Source organism: Myodes glareolus, chromosome 8 (genome assembly GCF_982192425.1).
Source record: "Myodes glareolus chromosome 8, mMyoGla1.1, whole genome shotgun sequence".
Lineage (NCBI taxonomy): Eukaryota > Metazoa > Chordata > Mammalia > Rodentia > Cricetidae > Myodes > Myodes glareolus.
The window spans coordinates 35,472,122-35,496,147 of NC_142033.1; the positions used below are offsets into that span (position 1 = coordinate 35,472,122).

At 37.4% G+C, this 24,026-nt stretch overlaps 1 protein-coding gene across 1 annotated transcript in view; it reads right to left on the minus strand.

The window, feature by feature from the left end:
• Positions 1–24,026, minus strand: part of Gabrb1 (gamma-aminobutyric acid type A receptor subunit beta1) — a 411,905-nt gene that overhangs the window by 100,536 nt on the left and 287,343 nt on the right. Inside the window, exon 5 of the mRNA XM_048415118.3 lies at positions 2,427–2,509. Within this exon, the coding sequence (XP_048271075.1) occupies positions 2,427–2,509 (83 nt within the window). The remainder of the gene's footprint in view (positions 1–2,426; positions 2,510–24,026) is intronic.

Sequence of the window (24,026 nt, forward strand, 5' to 3'; positions counted from 1 at the left end):
TCTAACTGATACTAGGTCCAGTAAAGCTGAGCTGTAGCCCAATACATTGTCAGCTGAGGATAATCTATTTCATGAAATCACACATTTAGTTATGTAGTGTTAAAAAATGTGAAGGAATAACCAGTTGATTTTATATTTATCTAGGGAAAAAAAAAGCGAAGCAAGCAAGTGCCAGCAAGTAAATATCGACTCAATTATTTTTGGCATATTTTTCTGCACCACATAATAGTTTTTTATTGTTAAGATTTTATTCTTAAGATTACATTTCATTACATCAGTTAGCCAATAGCTAAGATGAAAAATATTTTAAATACACTGAGCTAAGTAACACTGAGACTTCTGGGTAAGTATGTGCATAAACATATTTTTTTCCCCTAAGGAATCAAGGCCTGCTTGGTTTGCTGAATCTACAAAATACCCTCCCTTTCAACTGTAAATATTAGGCACTTGACCTAGGAGCTGAATTCTGCTTCAGCTTCTAGGATCGGTTCTGACCTGTAGCAGAGAGACTGGGAGATTTAGACCTGTTTTTTGTAATATAGGATTCCTGGCCCTGCAGAGAGCTGCTGCCACACTCGTCGTGGAGCCTCCGCTCCCGTCCTCATCTGTTGACTGCAGAGGTCTGTGGTGGAGTAGAACTGGGCTTGGAAACATAACTAAGCTTGGCTCCCCATCGATCCGTAATTCTTGCCTTTGCTTATCTTAGTATCCAAGATACTGTACCTCTGAGAGGTTGTCAAAATGCATTTATCACATGGTGTCACATGCTACTGTGCTGTTAGTTTAACACATATAAGGCAGTGGGTCCATAGTTCTTGTTTGGTTTTTAATTTCAATCATGTTTCTGCCTCCATAGAGCCTTTTAAGGCAATATTTAATCTGCTGTGTGCTTTGTTGTGATCATTACATAGTGTGATGAGTGGATTGAAAGGTTATATACTTTCTAGTATAAAGAAATTTATCATCTTAAGAAAAAATGTCATTCTACAACACACTACGAAACTGTAGGAAAACTCACTGTACATTGTAAAAAAATGTGAATTTGGGGAGAATATGCTGCTAATTCTTAGTACAGAATTGTTTAAAATACTTTGCAAAATTCATTGCCCTTTAACTGAACAATGAAAACCAAGGATCTTAGAATGTTAAGACAGTTTCAGATTACAAAACTTTCCAAAGGAAGCCAATGTTTAAGAAAAATCACAAAATCAATGGGCAAATAGTCAAAGGTAAACGCTAACCCATTATCTGTCATCAGCCCATCAGCTGTCCCTCTTTTTCTACTCCAATTTCAAAGGTAATGATTTACCTGCTGAGCAAAAGCTCTGTTTTATTTATAAACTATTATCAGTCGTTAATTAGCGATCATGGTTATGTTTCCAATTTTGTCATTTAAATCAAGTCACTGCTAACTCTTTAATAAATAATACCCTTTAATATTTACCATGTTCTTTATGACCTTTAAAATAAAAAAAATTGAAGAGCGTTTCTGAATTTTCTTATTTATTTCATTGGTAGTGGGATGATGGCTATATCTAAATTTAGTGCCTCCATAAGATCAGTTTTATTTATGTACAATGATACTTGTAAGTTTATGTAGTTGCTTAACAGCGCAGTAGAGAAACACATTTATTTTTCAATAATACTGTAAGGTCGGCTAGAAGGTTTTCATTTCCCTTTCCTTCTTGACATTTAGCTCTAGAAAGTACTTCAGACTCCAAAAATACACACCTGCTGACTTTTCACATTTCAGTAAGTTACAGAGTTAACTCCTGCATCTTTTTGTAACTCTCAAAACAAATAGATGGCGTTTTCAGAATCAATGGACTCAAGGGCCTGTAGGTTAATGGCTGAGAAACGATGACACAAGGGTGGTAGCTTGTCAGGTTAGAGCTTAGGGATGGAAATGTTCATATTGTTAATGCAATAATCAATGAAAAACAGCCTTAGAGCACAGACCAAAATCAGCCCACAGACGTGAAAAACATGAACTATCTGATCTAAAGCATAAGCCCACTGAGGTGCCATTTATTCTTGTATATTTTTCAATAGTAAAAAACACACCATCCACACAACACTGTACCATAGTGTATTTCTAAATGATCATTCACAGTCTTCTAGGTTAACAGGTAAGGTAATATTTTTTAACCTAATGAAGCTTGGATATTAGAAGCTTATGAGGGAAGATGAAGAAAGCATGAGTTATAAATTTATGAATTACAGTAAGTGGACTTTCCTTAATATCCAAAAGATAATGCCACTGAAATGATCCTATGACCACCAATATGAGGAAAATTCCACTGATTGTGAACACTTGAAAAGGTGACAGCTAAAAATATCTTAGTGCCAATTAACTCAAAGGAAGGTTGACTTTAATTGGGTCAAGCCAACATCCCTCTTTCTCATCCCCTAAGCAAGTAACTCACAACTTTCAATCTCCAGGGTGCAGTTTTGCTCATCCAAAGGGTACCTTCGAAGATCCATCATGCACGCTGCGGTGGTTGTAATCCTACAGGGTGAGAAAAAAGAAAGACGTGGTATAAGCGGGTACCTTTCATGAACACAGAGACCTAACAGCAAACAAGTGTAAATTAAAAAAATTTAGTGGTGAAATTTTATTTCTAAGCTTCCTAGCCTCAAACCATGTTTACCAGATGGCAGACTGTTTAGAAGTTCCTAAGAGACTACCATAAATAATTATATAGCAGCAGAGTAAATAAGCCGAATAAAGATAGAACTGGATAAAATTCTAGAGAGCTGTACCTTCAAGAAGAAATGAAAAATGTGAACATCCGATGACTTAGAGGTTAAATCAGTAATCAAAAACTTTAACAGAAAGGAACCCAGGCCATTGAATTCATCGGTGGATTTTGCAAGCACTCAAAGAGACAGCTGTACTAAATTTTCTCAATCTCTTCCAAAAATGAGAAGAGCTCACCTATCCTCCAGCAGCCTTGGTGGATCTCTGAAACGCTGCTTGATACAATCCAGAAAGGACCAATAGGTGAGTGAGCAGCCACCCAGAGGGACACCCCACCCTCTAGCACCTCCATAGTGGGGGGAAACTCCAGCCCCTCCAACTGCCTCTGCTTCTCTAGGCAGCCATCAGGAGAGTTTCCTGCATGTAGTCTGCTCCAATCCCCACTCCCATTCACTGGATCCTATAGACTACTAGCCCCACCCTGTCACCATGCTCCCCTCTCCTCCTGTAACCTCCATGGAACTCTGAAATACTGCTTGCTACAATACAGACAGGACCAAGATGTGAATGACCAGACACCCAGCAGAACACCCCACTCTCTAGGCCCTCCATAGTGGGGCAAACCCCCTCTCCCCGACCTGCCTTAGCTTATATAGCCAGCCAGCAAGAGAGTTTCCTGCTGAAAGGACCACGTGAGAGGCCAACCAGACAGAAAGTGAACTGGTTTCTCATTTCTCAGAGAAATGAGAGAACCAGCAGATGTCATGGCTCAAAAGGACTTAACAGACATCTGCAGAACATTCCACCTAAACACATACCTTCTTCTCAGCGTCTGATGGATCTTTCTCTAAAATTGACCACATACTTGGTAACAAAGCAAAACTTCACAGTTACAAAAGAATAATTGGAGTAACCCCATGTATCTTTTTGGATCATCATGGTTTAAAGTTAGAATCTAACAACAACACTTTTGTCAGAAAGCCTACAAACTCATGGAAATTGAGCAGTGAACTATTGAATCACCCCTGGGTCAAGAAAGAAATAAAGAAAGAAATTAAAGACTTCCTAGAATTCCATAAAAGCGGAGGTACGACTTACCCAAACCTATGGGACACTATGAAAACAGTGCTAATAGGAAAGTGCTAAGTGCCCACATAAAGAAAGTGGAGAAAGCTCACTCAGCAGCACATCTGAAAGATCTAGAACAAAAAGAAGCAGACACACTCAGGAAGAGTAGAAGACAGAAAATAATCAAATTGAGGGCTGAAATCAATAAAATAGAAACAAAGAAAAGAATACAAAGAATCAAAGAGTCAAAGACCTGGTTCTTTGAGAAAATCAACAAGATAGACAAACCCTTACATAAAGTAATCAAAAGCCAGAGAGAGAAAATTCAAATTAACAAAATCAGAAATGAAAAGGGAGACTAACAACAGATACTGAGAAAATCTAGAGACTTGTTTGGGCCATACTACAAAAACCCGTACTCCACAAAACTGGAAACCTGTAAAAGAAATGGACAATTTTCTGGATAGATACCATATATCAAAATTAAATCAAGACCAGGTAAAAAATTTAAATAGACATATAAAATGTAAGGAAATAGAAGCAGTCACCAAAAGAGCCTAAAAAAAATAGCCCAGAGCCGATGGTTTTCATGCAGAATTCTACCAGAACATCCAAGAAGAGTTAATATCTATACTCTTCAAAGTATTCCACATAATAGAATCAGAAGGAACATTGCCAAACTCTTTATGAATCTACAGTTACCCTGATACTGAAACCACACAAAGACTCAACCTAGAAAGAGAATTACAGACCAATCTCACTCATAAACATAGTTACAAAAATACTCAATAAAATGTTGACAAATCAAATCCAAGAACACATTTAAAAAAAAATCATCCACCATGATCAAGTCAGCTTCATCCCAGAAATGCAGGAATGGTTCAATATATGAAAATGTATCAATGTAATCCATCATATAAATAAACTGAAAGAAAAAAAAAACATATGACCATCTTCTTAGATGCTAGAAAAGCATTCAACAAAATCCAACACCCCTTCATGATAAAAGTCTTGGAGAGATCAGGAATACAAGGAACATATCTAAACATAATAAAAGGAATATACAGCAAGCTGACAGCCAACATTAAATTAAGTAGAGAGAAACTTAAAGCAATTCCACTAAAATCAAGAAAAAGACAAGGTTGTTCACTCTCTCCATATCTATTCAACATAGTTCTTGAAGTTCTGGCTATAACAATAAGACAATAAAAGGATATCAAGGGAATTCAAATTAGAAAGGAAAAAATTATTATGTGCAGATGATATTATGGTATATATAAGTGACCCCCTAAACTCTACCAGGGAACTCTTACAGATGATAAACACCTTCAGTAATGTGGTAGAATACAAGTTCAACTCAAAAAACAAACAAACAAACAAACAAACAAACATAAAAACCAAAAAAAGTAGCCCTTGTATACACAAAGAATAAAGAAGCTGAGAAAGAAATAAGAAAAACATCACCTTTCGCAATAGCCACAAATAACATAAAATATCTTGAGGTAAGACTAACCAAAGTAATGAAAGAGCTATTCAACAAGTCTTTGATCTCCCATGTTCTTGAATAGGTAGGATCAACGTAATAAAAATAGCAAACCTATCAAAAGCAATCTATAGATTCAGTGCAATCCCTATTAAAATCCCAACACAATTCTTCACAGACTTTGAAAGAACAATAATCAACTTCATATGGAAAAATAAAAAATGCAGAATAGACAAATCAATAAAGTAACTTCTGGAGGCATCACCATCCATGACATCAAGCTCGATTACAGAGCTACAGTAATGAAAACAGCTTGGTATTATCATAAAAACAGTGAGTTTGATCAATGGAATCAAATCAAAGACCCAGATATTAATCCACACACCTATGAACACTTGAGTTTTGACAAAGAAGCTAAAATTATACAATGGAAAAAGGAAAGCATCTTCAACAAATGGTGCTGGCATAACTGGATGTCAAAATGTCAAAGAATGAAAATAGATCCATATTTATCCCCATGCACAAAACTCAAGTTCAAAAGATTAAAGACCTAATATAAATCTAACCAAACTAAACCTGATAGAAGAGAAAGTGAGAAGTAGCCTTCAATGTATGGGCACAGGAGATCACTTCTTAATATAACTCCAGTAGCACAGACACTGAGAGAAACAATAAACAAATGGGAAAATCTGAAATTGAGATACTTCTATAAAGCAAAGGACACAGTCAATAAGACACAAAGACAGCCTACTGAATGGGAAAAGATCTTCACCAACCCCACATCAAACAGAGGACTGATCTCCAAAATATATAAAGAATTCAAGAAAGTAGACATTAAAATTCCAAATAACCCAATTAAAAATTGGGTTACAGAACTAACCAGAGAATTCTCAACAGAAGAATCTCAAATGGTTGAAAGAAAATGTTCAACATCCTTAGGCATCAGGGAAATGCAAATCAACAACTCTGAGATACCATCTTACACTTGTCAGAATGGCTAAGATCAAAACCACCAATGATAGCTCATGCTGGAGAGGATGTGAAGTAAGGGAAACACTTCTCCATTGCTGGTGGGAATGCAAACTTGTGCAACCACTTCAGAAATCAGTATGGTGGTTTCTCAGAAAATTAGGAATCACCCTCCCTCAGGACCTATAAATAACACTCTTGGGCATATACAGAAAAGATGTTCAATCATCCTGCAAAAACATTTGTTTAACTATGCTCATAGCAGCATTATTTGTAATAACCAGAACCTGGAAACAACCTAGATGCCTCTCAATCAAAGAATGGATAAAGAAAATGTGGCACATTTACACATTAGACTGCTACTCAGTCATATATTGCAATGACATCTTGAATTTTGCACGCAAATTGATGGAACTAGAAAACACCATCCTGAGTGAGGTAACCCAGACCAAAAAAGATGAATATGGTATGTACTCACTCATAAGTGGATACTAGCTTAATATAGTTCAAGATCCTAGAGTAGCTAAGTAATAAGGTGAACCCTAAGAAAAACATTTATAGTTCCATCTGGAAAGTCAAAATAGACAAGATTACCTAACAAAATTGGGAACATACAGGTGAGGGCGAAGAGGAGGGGAAAAGGGGAAGGATGAGGAGAACTTGAGGGAATGGGATAGACGAGATGGAGGAAGGACAGAGATTAGAGTAAGGAAAGAGATATCTTAATTGAGGGATCCATTATGATGTTAGAAAGTAACCTGGCTCTAGAGACATTTCCAGGAATCCACAAGGATGACCCCAGCTAAGACCCTAAGCAATAGAGGAGAGTGTGCTTGAATTGGTCTTGACCTGTAGTCAGATTGATGATTATCTTAAATATCACCATAGAACTTTCATTCAGCAACTGATGGAAACAGAGGTAGAGACCCTCATCAGAGTACTAGACTGAGCTCCCAAAGTTCAGTTGAAGAGTGGGAGGAGTGACAATATGAGCAAAGTGGTCAAGACCATGATGGGTACACCCACTGAAACAGTCTACGTGAGCTAACGGGAACTCACTAGCATCAGCCAGACTGGGAAGGAACAAGTATAGGCTCAAACTAGTCCTTCTCAATGTGGTTGACAGTTGCATGGCTAGGGTAGTTTGAGGGGCCACTAGCAGTGGCACCAGGATTTATCCTTACTGTTTGTATTGGCTTTTTGGGAACCTGTTGTCTTTGGATGAATTAACTTGCTCAACCTAGATATGGTAGGGAGGACCTTGGACCTTGTACAAAACAATGTGCTTTACCCTCTCTGAGGAGTAGGTCGCGGGGGTGGGGGTAAGAGGAGGGAATGGGAGGAGAGGAGGGAGTGGGAACTTGGATTGGGTGTGTATAATGAAAAACAGATAGTTTGCTTTCTTTTTTAAAAAAAATAAAAAAAAATACGAGAAGAACACACACCCCAGAATGCTTTTTATGAGGTACACACCCCTTTGGGTGTTTCCAAAACCACCCAAAGACAATAGAGGAACAAAAGAAAACATTAGGATGTATTCCTCATGCATATTTAATTTAATATAAAAAAATCCCTGTACTGAAACACTAAATTTAACATTCTGTTAAAAGAATCAGATCTTCATTACAGAATTTACTATGGGGCTGTTATGCTACCTCATTGAAGTTTTGACTTATTACCCTAAAATTGTTGAGAACTTTTGCACATACCTCTTTACTCTAACATTTTTTTAAAAATCTGTGTCCTTTGTACATTTTACAATACAACTATTTATATTTTTGTTAGGATTTTTTCTTGTATACTTAGGCTATTTACCATTTATGAAATATGTAAATTGAAGGAATTTTCTCCTATTATAAACTGATTTTTTTCCTTGTTGTAAAACAATTGTCAGTTTGTTTTAATCTGAAATGTCTGATTTTGCTTTTGCTGTCTGGGATTTTGTTTCATGGTTACAAAGATTTCCCCTCGTTTCCTGCGAGAACTTTACTTTTTATTTTTGATTCTTTGACTGATATTTGGTTGATTTTATGTGTGATGTAAGATGGATTCCAAATATGCTGGAATATCTTTTGAATGTGGTTGCACAGTATTTAAAACACAATTTGTTGAAGAGACTATCTTTTCCCTTTGTTGTTCTAGGTGTCTTTTTTGATGGTCAGCTGACTGTAGATAAGTCTTTATATCTGGGTTGTCTAGTATATTCATTTGTATGTTGTTTTTAATGGCACCTTTCAGCTTTTTGTTTATTATAAAGTTGTATTATAACTTGATTTCAGAAATATGATTCTTTGGCTTTGACCTCTGCATATTGATTAGGAGACTCTGAGTTTTTCATACCTAGATTTCGTTATAGTGAGGTAAAGTCCCTTTATTCCTAGGTTTTGACAGTCTTTGTTATGAAACGTATTGAACTTATCCTGCACCTTTTGTGATGATCAAGTGGATTTTGTCCTTCATCCTGTTAAGGGCCTATCCTACAGCTATATTTATGTATGTTCAACAATTCTTTTGTTCCAGAAATAAATATCCCTTGTCCTTGGTGAAGGATTCTTTTAGCGCACTGTTGAATTTAGTTTGCTAGTATTTTATTATGTCCATTTTTAATATAATTAGTTCACAATAGATGAGAGCTAAAAGTCACGATATCACAGTAAAGTTGTCAAGAACTTTGTAGTAGTTTGGGTTGACTCTTATTTTTATACTCACTAATGGTGTGAGCTTGAGTTGGCTAGATTATCTCCATTAGACTTAATGCTCTCATAAACCAACACACCTACTACCTATGAGTACTGTGTGGACAAAATGATTTAATGTGTGCATAATTATTCTCTCGGTGTTCTGTACTTAACAGATGTTCCTCATATAAAAGTTCTTATTATAGCTGTTATTTCTCAAACCACCTCCCATACTCTCTAACATCTTTACCAGTGTCTGCATCAGTATCTGCAGAATTTATGAGTAAGAGGAAGCTTTACTATGCACTAAATACCACCCTTTGCTCCCCCATGCCACCCAATACAACAGCAGCAATGAAAACAGCCTCTCATGGTGGCTCACAGCCCCCACTTTGTTAGATTCATTTCTCATACTTTGACCCATCTACACTCAACAGGCTCTGCGAACTGAGTAAGGAAGCACTGTCCTGGAATCTGAGCTTACACCACACTAACTGGCTCTGTTGACCCTAGGAAGTTAGTGGGAGGTTCTAGGATCCTGACTCCAGCTGGCCTACCTGAACTTCCAACACTCTTGCATTTTCTCTTGTACTGTATTTTTTTTTCTGGAATGTGGAGGTTGAGTTTAGCTGAAATTCAAATGGCTACTTACTTTTTATAATCTATTAATATCACTTTAGAATTGAAAAATACTTCCTTAAAAACACAGTTGTCTACAAAGTGTAAGGATAGTTTAAATAACTCAAAAGGCACATATTTAGCTATATGTGCCTTTTCTTTCACAAGCCTTAGGAGGTATGTTTTGCGTAGTATTTTTTGTTAACTTGACACAAGTGAGGGGCATCTGAGAAGAGGGAATCTCAATCAAGAAAATGACTTTATTTGGTTGACTTGTGGGCAAGTCTGTGGTACATATTCTTGATTAACAATTGATGTGGGAGGGCCCAGCTCATTGCGATGGTGTCACTGCTGGGCAGGGGGTCCTGGGTTGTATAAGACAGGAAGCTGAGGAAGCCTTGGGGAGCAGGTTAGTTTGTTGATTTCTTCCCATCTTCTCTGCTTCACTTCTTGACTTCAGGTTCCTGCACTGTTTGAGAACCTGCCTTGGATTCTCTCAAATGATGAACTGGGATTGGGATTTGCAAGCCAAATAAACCCTCTCCTCTCTAGGCTGCTTTATAACTCATGGTTATAATCTGTATCACAGCAAAAGAAAGTAAACAACCTCAAATTATTACGTATAAAAAATTCTATGCAAAAGGAACAACTAATTCTTTTATGGAGGGAGGTTCTTCCATAGTAGTTCAAACCACAATGTTTCTGTATCAGTAAATAATATGCCATTTTTACAAAAAAACCAAACCAAACCAAACCAAAAAACCTTCTTATGATGCATGCATTTTTAAGAGAATGACATAACTCATTTTCTGAATCTTCCATTGATAGACATTTATATTGTTTCCTATTGTTTAGTTTTAAAGATGAAGATGTTCCAGATATATATACTACAATATTCATTATGCACACATCTACACTATATATAGTACAATCGGTTACTAGATACATATCTACCTCAGCTTATAATCTATTATAATATTAAACATTGATATGTATACCAACATTGTATATTTTTATTTACATATATATATATATATATATATACACACATATGTAACATATAGGGTGCCTCATTTAGCCTCACGGACGTTAACTGAGAAATTATTATTTGTGATGCATAAACATTATAGATCATGGTTCCACAAAGCTGGGTAGCATAGATTCATCACTTGGGTTAGCCTTTTGGTGTAGCTGAGAGAGTGAGAAACACAAAATATATGAAACTGCCAGCAATATAAGATTCTATTCTGTTTTATAGTAAACTCGCATTGATGAGTTAAAGGAATTTCTTCTAAAATAATGATGGATAGTATTATAAATTCATAAAAGAGAGCACAGACATTTAATGACTACATTTTAAATGACTATCCAGAGTAGATTTGTTTATACCTGCATTTCCATAAACAAGTATCAAATTGTAATGGTGGGTTATGACATAAATGCAATGTTACCACCAGGCAATAAAAGGTTTCTATCTTATCATGTTATTAGGGGACTACAATACCATGTGGAGGTCATTATTGATCAAAACTTCATTGTGACACATAATGTTTTCATTTTTTCCTTAATTTACATACTCAACACAGTTTCCCCTCTCTTCTCTCCTCCTGTTCCCTTCCCCCACCTCCTTCTTTTCCATCCACTTCTCTTCCTTCCCCATTCAGATGGGGATCTGAATCTCCCTTGGGAATCAACAAAGGATGACATATAAGTTGAGACAGGACCAAACTTCCCTGCATCAAGACTGAAAAAGGCATCCCACCATAGGGAATAGCTTCCAAAGAGCCAGCTCATGCATCAGGGACAGGTACTGGTCCCTTTGTTAGGGGACACTCAAAAGACCAAGCTACGCACTGTCACCAAGATGCAGAGGGCCTAAGTAGGTCCCATGCCAGTTCCCTAGATGCCCATGACACATACTTATTCTAAACTATATACATATGAAATATGTTTCCTCTGAGAAACCTTAAACAAAATGAATTATTATAGGCAACCTCAACATAAAAGGTACAAATGAAAACTACTGTATTTGTGTAAAATCACTTCCTCCACACAAATGTCATCTGTTTTAACCACATATACTTCAGAGTGTATATTAGGGAATTTCAAAGTGAACTGCTGTAGGACTACGGGCACTTTCTCCCATCCAAGTACTCAAGTACTAACCAGGCTTCCAAGATCAGATGAGAACAGGCACGTTCAGGGTGGTATGGCCATAGACCTACGGGCGCTTTCTAAAAGACATTGCTAGTTAAACCCCAGTTCTTTGCTAATTCTCTTTGGTTCTCCTTAGGAAGGTGAGAGTTCATCTGGTGCCTTTGGAGTCTTCTTACCCAGGAAATGAGCCAATTTAATTTAGATTTACTTTAATATTAGATAACAGTACAATGATGATTCAAATTTAGTTCCATTTTTCAAAGTATTATACAAAAATATTCTTATAGTAGTTTTAGTCCAGAATCCACATAATGTTCTGAGGCTTGACCCAGATTCAGTGTGCTTTCTACTCTTTTTGCTTGGGTTCCTTGGCCTCTTCCCCTCAAATATTCTGTTGTGATACAAGAGAGAAATGATTAATAAATTCAGCCAGGGAAGCAACCTATGAACCTGCGGAAGTGTGGCTGCTGGAGTTGCCTGATGCTAAACCACCTCCATCTCGGCATGTCGGTCTTCTAAATCTCAAACTGCGAGAAGGATTTCACAAGCCCAACTTGTGCAGAAAGCCTCCCCAAATTATTTAGTGGTAGCTGGAGGAAAGCCACAGAGAGACTAATGTGGTCCACAGATACTCATCAGGGTCTTTGAGAAGAGAAAGGATATTGGGACTCAAATAAGGATCTTACACAAGCAGGGGCTCAAGTGTCTAGGCTTTTGTCTGGACAAATGCATCCAACAGAGAGTTGGACTTTGATGCTAAGGGTTTGGCATTTCAAGATGTCATAATACTTAGGGCCTAGTGAGCTAAGTGCATGAGCAATTGGCACGGGGTGAAAACTGCTCAGCAGAAATCTCCAAGAGCATCAATAAAAAGAGAGATGTCCGTAGGCAGAACTATTTGGTTCTTCTGTCTTTGGGTGAGAAGCACCAGTGAACATCTGTAAGAATAATTGCTCCCTGTGTTTCCATTTGTCCTCTTGTCTAATATGATGGCCGGCAGCAGTGAACCACCAGTGCAATTAATTCACACCCTCATGAGAGTGTACTCTCCCTGGATGAACATATGAACATTTCATGAAATGAAAGGTATCAAAGATCACAAAACTGGATTGATTAAGGGCTTCAAAAGTTTAATTGTTTCTTTTTAAAATGCTGTTTCTAATGCTGGACACTGAAGGTATTTATTCGCTGTGTCTGAAAATACTGTTATTAGCAGATAGTGAAGCAAAGAACAATGGGGGAAGAACCAGCTACAGGCCAAAACATTAACTATTCGTTCTTCTAAAGACAATTTTCCCAGAGGTGGCTTCACGATAGAAGAACATTCATCTGTTCTTTCAAAGGCATTTAGAAGAGCTTACATTATAATCTAATTTACTGACATTTTTAAGGTTAGGTCAGAAACTGCAGTGGCTCTTATAACTGTGTTCCCAGAGCAGGGATTCTGATGCTGTAGTTTCTATTCATTAAGGTTTAAGCTGCACAACCATCAACTTTAGGTACCACTGGAACTGCAAAGTACCTCTAACATCTTAGGCTGGCATGGTTCTTGATGCTGACTATACGCTATCCTGGTACTGTTGGCTCATAAGAAGCTTAAAATCCAAGGACACAGGACTGTGAGACTGTTTTTAAGGAGTGGTGATGAGATTGCTATCTGTCCCATTTGGTGGTGTTTGCAGAATGGCGTATGACCCGCTTGGCCTTTTAGACACATCTTGAATCCTTACTCCATGTATCACCCAAAGAAACTGATGTGAGAAGACAATAGACTAGCCTATGGCATGACTAATAAGCATACAGACATTATTTTTTAAGAATATGCACTACCATATTGTCTGCTCTAACTTTGTCTGGGTGCTAGGAATGCTAACCTATGAGCAAACACATTGGTATTTGAAGATAAAAAAATCCCCTAGGCATGAGGCATAACTGATAAGGAAACAAAAAGGATGCCCTACTGTGTGAAATTCAAGAGCAATTTACAATGTGGGAACCAAGTGGTGTGATGGTTAAAAAAGAAAACCAAAACAACAAACCCCAAATATTTATGAATAACCGTTATCTGGCATCAACTTTTAAGATTTTTGTTTTACTGTGTTATATATTTTTCTATGTTCACCTAACCCAAACCCAAGCCCAGTGAGCACCAAATGTGTGCCTGGAAACACATACAGTATAAACTAAAGCCTGTGTGAGTACTTCATTCTTGTTGTTGGGTCTAAATTACACATTGTGACATCATCTACAGAACTGAGACCTGTAACTCTTTTCTACTAAGACAGTTGTTCTTGATTAAGCCAATTCATTGACAGCAGACCTATGCTTCAATGCTGGAGATGAAGAAAACCTAAAAATCCTTTGGGAAGCTTCAGCAACCTGGCAAGATCTTCAACTCACACAATAGAAGACTGTAGGCTGAACCCACTGTTATCGTCTAGCCTTACGGGGTCAGTGTGACTTAGGTAGTACCATATGGCAGGCACTGAGCATTGTAGACTGGTTTTTATTGCTACCATGATGAAGAGTCATACAGTTAGTGGCTTAAAACAACACAAATCCCTGGAACTCGTGGTGGAAGGAGAGAATCAACTCCCCAAAGCTGTCCTCTGATCTCCACGCATGCACTGTGGCACTAGTTTGTCACACACACGCACACACAGACATACACACCGTATCATCTCTCCCAAACACATACAAACACACATGAACATCATAAATTTTAAATCTTTTTAGAAGTCCTGAAATTGAAGCAGTGACTGTTCAATCTGGGAGTTTGGGTGAGAATCGACTTCCTTGCTCTTTCCATCTTCTGGAAACCATTTGCATTCCTTGGCTCATGTAGCCTTTCTTCCATCTTTGAAACACATTATCTCCACTTCCACCTCCCTTCTCATGTCTCCTCTGTCTCTGGTACTCTGTTTTGCTCTGCAAGGACTCCTATGCTTCTGTTGTGTTCATCACTGTATCAGGTAATATACTCTCAGGCTCAGAGAATTAGGGCATGACATCCCAGGGAAAGACAGAGCTATGACTGCCATAGTGAAGTATTTAGTTTCCTACTTACATTAGTCTGACTATCCTGTTTTCATCAACCCTCTACCCCAAATCAAAGCTAAGGAATCTGAGACCTGATGGTTGTAGAAATGCTCCAAATTCAGAGTCTGTAAGTGGTAATATGGAGATTCAGGCAAGCTGAACTCAAGAGCAGTGTCCTTTCCAGATGCATCTGAGGAGAGAACATTTGGCCCAGGAAAATTTCTATTATATCAGGGAAATAAACTTAAAATTCAAATTATACCATTCATAATTTTAGCATTAGTCATCACTAATTTGAAGCATTTTCTATCTGATTAATGATGAACATAAAAAGGTTAGAGGACCTACCAGAAATCAGAAATACGGTAAGTATGGGTATTAAGGTTAAACATATCCAACCGCACATTCATGCTGTCGTTATATTTTGTTTTGCCTGAAAAAACCCACTATCAACTGGTATGGGAAGTCCTCTATATACATTTTGCTTTTATTGTATATGGTTGCTTTCGGCCAATGGCTTAGCAGAATATAGCCAGATTGGAATAAATAGATATAGAGAGAGTAGGCAGAGTTAGGGAGAAACCATGTAACTGCCACCAGAAACAGATACACCGGAACCTTGCCGGTAAGCCACAGCCATGTGGTGACACACAAAATAATGGAAATTGGTTAATTTAAGATATAAGAGCTAGCCAATTAGAACCTACAGCTAATAGACCAAGCAGTGATTTAATTAATACAATTTCTGTGTGGTTATTTTGAGTCAGGGTGGCTGGGAAATGAACGAGCAGCCTCCCCCAACAATCAATGAAGTCTTATATATGATGGAGTCTTAGGGCACAGTAACAGTAGAAAGGAGAGATGGCCACATATTATGAAAAAGACAGACGAGTTTTCTTTATTGGACCTCAACTTGAGCCAATCAAGCTAAGTCTCTAACCAGACGTGACCTTTGTGTTCACTGAACAAGGGAACTCTTAGACTTTTAATGTTTTTTCTACAATGGGCTAAAAGTTGGTAGTTGTTAATGGATCATGGCACAATTTTGAAAGATGTTTTCCTTCCTGTGCACAAGCCTCCAGGCATTGTTTGGTGGAAAAATAAGTGATCAACTCCTTTTGGGAACTAATGATTTGTAGCTGGCATTGTCATCTTGCATCCAGACTGTGATAGGACCGAAGGACTTTCAGTACTGGAATTGATGGGAAATACAAAGACAGAGTAGACCACGTACGTATTTGCTTCTGTGAGCAATAGGCCAAGCTAATCTTGTATTATAGCTTTGGATAACTATTTCTGAAATGACTGACTGCTATGTGTAGAGCTTAGTATAGTATGACTCAAAGATTGAAGTGACAAAGTGGTAAGACACAATATAAAGGTAGAGACTATAAGCCTTATTTCATGTCTGCGTGTGTGTGTGTGTGTGTGTGTGTGTGTGTGTGTGTGTGTGCATTTGTGTGGGTATACCTGTGAGTGCTTATGTGTATAAATTTGTGTGGGTGCACATGTATTTATTATGTGTGTAAATGTAGGCATTGTGTATAAAATCCAGAAGTCAAGTCTAGGATGTTATTTCTCAGATGCTGTCTAGCTTGCTTCTTTGGAGACAGGGTTTTGCATTTGGCCTGGAGTATCCCCAGCAGGACAGGATGGCTGCCTGCTATCCAGCCAGCAAACCCTAGAGATCCACTTGCACCCATTCTGCTAATGCTGGGATTATACGGCACATCCCATCATGCCAAGCTTTTTTTACTTGAACTTTGGCAGCAGGTTGTCATGTTTGCTTAGTAAGCACTTTAATGACTGAGCTATCTCTCGCCTTCCCTCCTGTTGTCCTGTTTTTATTATCCATCAGATGTTTATAGGCTCTAATAAAAAAACCGATGGGCCTTTGGCTTCTATTTTTAGCAAATATAGCTTTCAAGGTTTTTTGCAACGTTACCTCAGCAACTGTTATCATAACCCATGCATCAGAAGTATTTCCTCCAACAAACCACTGGGAAGCTGATCACTGCGGCTTTTAGTTTAGTTCTTTTCAAAGTTGGTGATTTTGAATTTAACTTAGAACAAGAGAAGTTACTGGACTGGCTTAGGCTTTTCTTCAGTAATAATTCTTTCTTGACTCTGTCATTTGTATCTTCACTTGTTTTCACTGGGTTTGACTTCCTAGGTGTGGGAACACTTTGGTCTATAGTCCAACTTTTTATGATAAAGAAAGCAAGTTTCCAATAGGGACCAGGTAAAGGATCCAGATGTTTACCTGTTTTTTCATTTGAGCTGGTTCCTGCCTGTCTTATAGGCTCTGAAATAACAAAACATAGCATCTTTGTCAGTTTAATAGGTATTTTCCTAATTTTATTATTAATCTGTTTATTCTTTAATTTTTTATATTACATTTTTTATATTGAATATGTTTTGATTATATTTCCCCTCCCTCAACTCCTCCTAGATCCTTCCCACTTCCTTATGCATGGAACTTCATGCTTTCCCTCTTTCTTTCTCCCTCTGCCTCTCCCCATAAAATAAAACAAAAGCCAGAAAAATAAAGATCAAAACAAACAAAAACTAAACCCAAACCAATGAGATAATAAATGATAAAACAAAGGCAATAAAATAAAACAGAACAAAAAGCAACAAAACAAAAACAAAGAAGAAAGAAATAAAAAGCATATTAAAAAACAGCCAAACAAAAATACCCTATAAAGTCTATTTTTCTGTTGGTCAATTACTCCTAGGTATGGGGCTAGCCCTGGAGAGATACCCAGTGACATTCCATTGCAGAACACTCATTTTCATTTTCCTAACAGGTATTAATATCAAACAGCTTCTTGGCTAGTGGTGGGATTTTGTGCCCATTTTCCTGTTTCTGTAATGGGCTTTGGTTCTGAACTTGTGCAGGTCTGGTGTGTGCTGTAACAGTCTCCTTGAGTTCATATTTGTACCGTATTGTTGTGTCTGGAAGAAACTATTTTCTTGGAGTCATCTACCACCTTTGATTCGTGGCTTCTTTTATCCTCCTCTTCTACATAGATTCATGATCTTGAGGGAGGGAATTTGATAAAGACACTCAATTTAGAACTGAGTAATTGGAAGTCTCTCACTCTCTGCACATAGTCCAATTGTCAGTCTCTGTGATAAGTACACTCTACAGAAATAAGATGCTTCTCTGATGAGGGTTGAGTAAGGCACTATTCTGACAACAGTATGTCACTTGAGTCGTTTAATTTCTAAGTTCTTTTAGCAGAATAAGAGTAGGAGGTTTTCCCTGAGAGTCCATGGCTGTTTCTAATCTCATGTTCTTAGTCATTAGCAGCGTCATGTATGAGTTCTATCTCATTTAATGGGCTATAGATCCAAACAAAAAACTGGTTGGTTATTCCTTTAATATTTGTGCCACTATTACACCAGTATGTATTGTAGGCATGTCTCTGTTATAGGTTTCAGGGTTTACATCTGGGTGATACTGATGATTACTTTTTTCCTCTTGTAGTGTCCAAAGTACCTTCTAGAACCACAGACACTAGTCAGTAGGGGTGAAGCTTCTAGCTGGCCACAGGCTCAACTTCTCTATACTCAATGGCAGTAGTGTTGTCCTCAGCAAAAGGGCCTTGAATCAGGTTGTGGAGAGCAACCAATAGTTGTGGCAAAACCTGTGCTACTTGTGTGTGTATAGCATCTATGGGACTCTTTTAGCCAATAATTCAACAAGAATTAACCCATTTATGGCACTTGGGATTTTACTTGATGGCAGGAGATGTCTAGTTGTTTTCCCCCATTACGTGGTTACTCCATTTCTTTCATATATATAGGAAGCTTCTACTATAGCAGGTTTCTATCTAGTTTTTCAAAAAGTTCTTCCTTTTCCCTGCCCTTCTCCCTCCTCATCAATTCCCCTAGTTTCCCCTTTATCTCTTTATAACAATATGCTCTTTTTCCCCTTTTGGACAATTATACCCCTCCTCTACTACATGCTCTTTCTTCTTTCTTTGGTATCCACCCCCACCTACTCCTTGCTATCTATCTAACCTCTGTGGTTATTCTGATTGGATCATACATATTTAATGCTTAAAAATAACAACATCTAATTTTAAGAGAAAACATATGATGTTTGTCTATTTGGGTTTTCATCATTTCAATCAGTATGGTTAGTTTCTAGCTCTTATTTATCTGAAAATTTCAGCTGAATAATATTTCATTGTTTAAGTGTAACACATTATTATCTATTTATTAGTTGATAGATAATTTGGATGTTTCTAATTCTTGGACATTATGAATGGGGAGCAACAGATATAAATAGGCAAGTACCTTTGTAGTAAGATGTAGTCTTTTGGATATATTTCCAAGAGTGGTATAAATGGATTTTGTGGTAGACCAATTTTTAGCATTTTGAGGAACACACACACACTGATTTTCACAGCGGCTGTACCAGTTAGCATCCTGAGATTCTTGATGGTGAGCTATATTTTTTGGATGTAGCAGAAAGGTGGACATTGTTTTCTATTCCAGTCTTCAGTTTGTGTCTTTTTATTGGGGAATTAAAATCAACAATAACATTACGAGTTATTAATGAGCACTTCTTTTCAGTATCTGTTATCTTGTTATTGTGGTGCAGGTTTTCCCCAAGGATTTTTATTTACTGTTCTGGTATTTTTTATTCCTTGTGTCTCTTTAGTGTACTTAGCCATCTCTTCAGACTGAAGTTTTCCTTCATGTGCCTTCTGTAGAGCTATATAGTGGGCAGAATTTGTTGTTGTTAATTGTGAAATGTTTTTCTTTCTCTTTAGATTGTGACTGATAGTTTTGCTAAGTACAGTAGTACGGCTAGTATCTGTGGTCTCTATTTGTAGAACATCCACCCAGTTGCTTCAGTTCAGAGTCTCCATTGAAACATCAAATATTATTTTAGTGGTCCTGTCTTTAGATGTGACTTCGTCTTTTTTTCTTAATAACTTTTATTTTTGTTTTTCTGTACATTTGGTGTTTTGGATATTATATGCTTGGGAAGTTTATTTTCTGATCCTGCCTATTTGGTGTTCTATATCCTCCTTTTTTATTTAGGGGACTTTTCTTCTATGATTTTGTTAAAAATATTTCTGCACTTTGACTTGGGGTTCTTCCTACTTCTCTATCCCAATTATTAAAGATTTGGTCTTTTTATAGTATTCCAGATGTTCTGGATGTTTTGTGCCCTGATTTTTTTTTAATTTACCATTTTCTTTTACTGATCAATTTGTCCATTACTTCTACTTTGTCTTCAAATTCTCTCTTACATGTTTTTTAATATGCTGGGGAGTCTTAACACTCAGGTTTTTGTTTGATAACCTCAGTTCTCAGTTCCAGTTTTAGTTCAGTTGTGCTTTCCTTAGTAATTCTATTTCTTGGTTAAATTCTACTTTCGTGTATTAAATTATTTTCATTATTTTACTCAACTATTTTTGTTTTCACAGTTTTTATTGAGGCATTTATCCTTATCATCCATCATAATTGGTGTCTTGAAACTCTTGTTTTATGCTTCAGCTAAATTCCTTTTCCCAGGGCCTCCTACAATAGCATTGCTTGCTTCTGAAGACTTTGTTTTGGTTGGATATGTGCATGCTTTTGCTCTGGGACCTAGGCATATAGCGTCATAGTGTTTAAAATGATTCCTGGTGTTGACTTCTTGTGGTCCCTCTGGATCCCAGAAAGTATGGCATTTGTGGGGTCTCTGATTCCAAGTCAAGTGTGTTGGCTGTGAGGTACCTGGTAGAGAGCGGCTCTAGGAGTCTCCAGGAAGTGACATAGAGTGGAGATGGTAGAAGGAAAGGCTGAAATGGGTTGTCAGTAAGAGCTAGGAGTCTCCAGGAAGTGACATAGAGTGGAGATTGTAGAAGGGAAGGCTGAAATGGGTTGTCGGTAAGAGCTAGGAGTCTACAGGAAGAGACATAGAGTGGAGATGGTAGAAGGAAAGGCTGAAATGGGTCGTCAGTAAGAGCTAGGAGTCTACAGGAAGAGACATAGAGTGGAGATGGTACAAGGAAAGGCTGGATCCTGGGTCCACACACAGAGGCAGAGTTTCAAGGGAAGAAGGTGGCATGGGAGGAGGGACTGAAGTGGGCAAGTAGCAGAAGGTTTAAGAGTAAGTCTGTAGCAGCCATATTGGAGGTTTTGAAGAAGCTAATTTCTATTTTTAAATGATAAATTAATCAATTACAGCTGTACATGTTTGCAGGATACAAAGTGATGTTGTGATGTATGAGTTCAGTGTGTAATGATTAAATCAAGCTAATTAACATATCTGTCACCCCAAGTACTTATCTTTTATTCATTTATTTTTTCTTGGCGGGAGCCCTTGGTATTAATTTTCTTACTGATATTGAAAAAGAACATATCATTTACTATTACTAAGAGAAAGAAACAGTCCTTTTCATATTGAACAATAAAATGCCATTTGCCAAAACAGTATGAACAAAAGCAGCAAACTGGAAGGTACCGAGGTCTTGATTACAGATTGTACTGCAAGGTGAAGATCGTATCCTACCATACAATACTATAAACAGACCCACTAACATTCCAGAACTGAACCCACAAGTGTGGAGTCAATTGATTTTGACACAGGACTAAGAATACAGTCTTCAAAGGATGGCCTCTTCAACAACGGTGCCCGGAAGACTGGATATGCATAAGCAGAATAATGAAATTGGATCTTTATCTCAAACAATTAGTTTTTAACTTCTTGATCCCAGGCTCCACTTGTCTCCCTCTGTTTTGTAGACTTGGTGTTGAATGCTAATGACTCCCCTCTCTGTGCAATCCCAGACAGCCATTTCCAGATAATTATCTATATTCTAAATGTTGTTTAAATGGGATCATTATTATTCAATTCTGTTGGGCCAGAGTGATTCATGGACCATTTTGAAATATGAAAAGCAGTTCACAAATCAATGTAGGGATAGGGTGTGCAGAGAAATGCTAATAGAGCAATAGTGATTACACAGGCTCATGCCAAGGGCTGTGCCAACTCTACTCATGTGTTACCATGGGTATCTGGCCAAACTTTTTCCTGAATTCTATCATTATAATCATATAGACAAAGAAGGAAAGTATATGCATGTAAAATATGTGTAAAATTTGGCACATTAGTTTCCATTAAATAAACAATAATGGAAGAAATCCTGAAATTAGGAGGTGACATTACAAGTATTAGCCTTGGAGTAAATTTCCACCTGTTCCTCCCTCATGTCTCTTTGACTTGTTCTTGTTAAACATAATATTTTAAATCAGAATTTTTTATGAGATCCAAAATAAAATTAGCTTCTTTATTAACTTCTGTAGGGGTCAGATATATCATTAAATGCTATTTTAAAATTAGGTGTAACATTCATTTCTATAATGAAGAAATTATAAATTAAACAAATTAAAGACTATTTTACAGTTACCAAATTACTGTGTGATAATAATGAATGCTTATATTCCCATAGGGAATTTAGATGTCATACAATGGTAAGGAGGAAATAAACGGATCCTTTTGTTATGGTAAGCATTTTGACAGAAGTCTTCATGCAGTGGTTCTGTCTTGACCTGAACACTTTATTTACCGCTACTTGCTTACTAGCATGCACAGAACTGAAAACTGTTCCTTCTCTCTTTTAGAGAGAGAGAGAGAGAGAGAGTAAATATGGAAACTGAGTGCAGGTGCCCATGAAGGTTAGAAGAAGATGTTGGCTTTCTTGGAACTAGAGTGGTTTTACTTAACAAAGGTAGGTGCTGGGAAATGAATTCTTGTCCTCTGAAGAAGTAGCAAGTCCTCAACTGCAGAGCGTTCTCTCTAGATCTCAACAATATTCATTATGTAATAAACAATAACTGGGAAACACCTGCCATAGGGCTAGGATAAATGGTTGCACAACTCTTGTGTGTATACAACGGGTTACTTTGCAATAGTCAAAATGAACAAATAGATTTAGATGTCTCAATATATGAACCTTACATAGTGTGTGGGAAAACAAACAAGTTAGATATCAGACTAGAAAGGATGTTTAAAAAAAGCAGCATTGATGTAAAGTTTTGGTAAAAACAAACTACTAGTATGTATGCCCTAAGAAGCTATAGGTAGTCACATAAAAGAGGCCGACATGTTACACTGTGGAGGGAGGGGACAAAGGAGAAGGGAGGAAGGAGAGGGGAGGGAGGGAAGGAGATGGGCTGAGACAAATGAAGATGGAGCTGCAATGATTTCTGGTTCTTCCTCCCTTTCTCTGTTCATTGCTTTTCTCACCCCATCTTGTCTCCCTTCCCCTAGATTTCCTTTCCTTTCCTTTCCTTTCCTTTCCTTTCCTTTCCTTTCCTTTCCTTTCCTTTCCTTTCCTTTCCTTTCCTTTCCTCTCCTCTCCTCTCCTCTCCTCTCCTCTCCTCTCCTCTCCTCTCCTCTCCTCTCCTCTCCTCTCCTCTCCTCTCCTTTCTTTTCCTTTTTCTTCTCTATTTCTCCACTCTCGCTTCACTTTGATCATTTTATTATCATTTTCTCCTTCAAAAAATAAGCAAACAGAGGCACATGCTAATATGTTTTAATCTCTTTCTCACATTCAAATGAGATGTCCTCATATGGACAGAAAAATCCTTGAATCACCCTCTACTTACACTCTCATGGTAAATGCATGTTTAAACTAGACAGGGTTGCCTTGCTATCTCCTATCTCAGACCAGCTATCATGAACAGAAACCAAACTTTATCTCTCTCTTACATGCATTTATACTAACTGGCATTTAATAATGGTACTGAATCTAATTTTCTGAGTTGTATTCCATCTGTCAAGAATTCTGTTCCCTTTACTGGGTGTTGGTGTTTGGAAAGCTTATGCCTCCCTCACATTTCTCACGGCCGTTTGCAGTCACACATGTCTTAGTTTGACTATTTGTTGTCTGATGTGACTGCTGTTTGAATAGATGGCAAGTATTATAAGGCAAATGACTTCATAATGATTCATTTACCAAGGTTTGCCCAGTGTCTGCCTCAGAATTGATGTGTAGGCTTAATAGAATCAACAGGAACTTAAGGGAATACTGAAATCAAGATTTCTCAGAAGAAGACAGAAAAAGACCAATGTGCTGTCTGCATTAAAAAGTTATGTCAATGTTGTTTGGAAAGCAAATTTATGGTAAAAACCCATATTTGTCACTCTGATTAAATTTCTTACTAAAAATCATCTTGAAGTAAATAAACAAACACAGATTACTGGCATTTGAATAATTTCCAAGGCAAAGCATTTGCTTGAATTGTGCTTACATTAATGTCATTGTAAGACTGCCAACTTAATTTAGATAAGATACAGCAT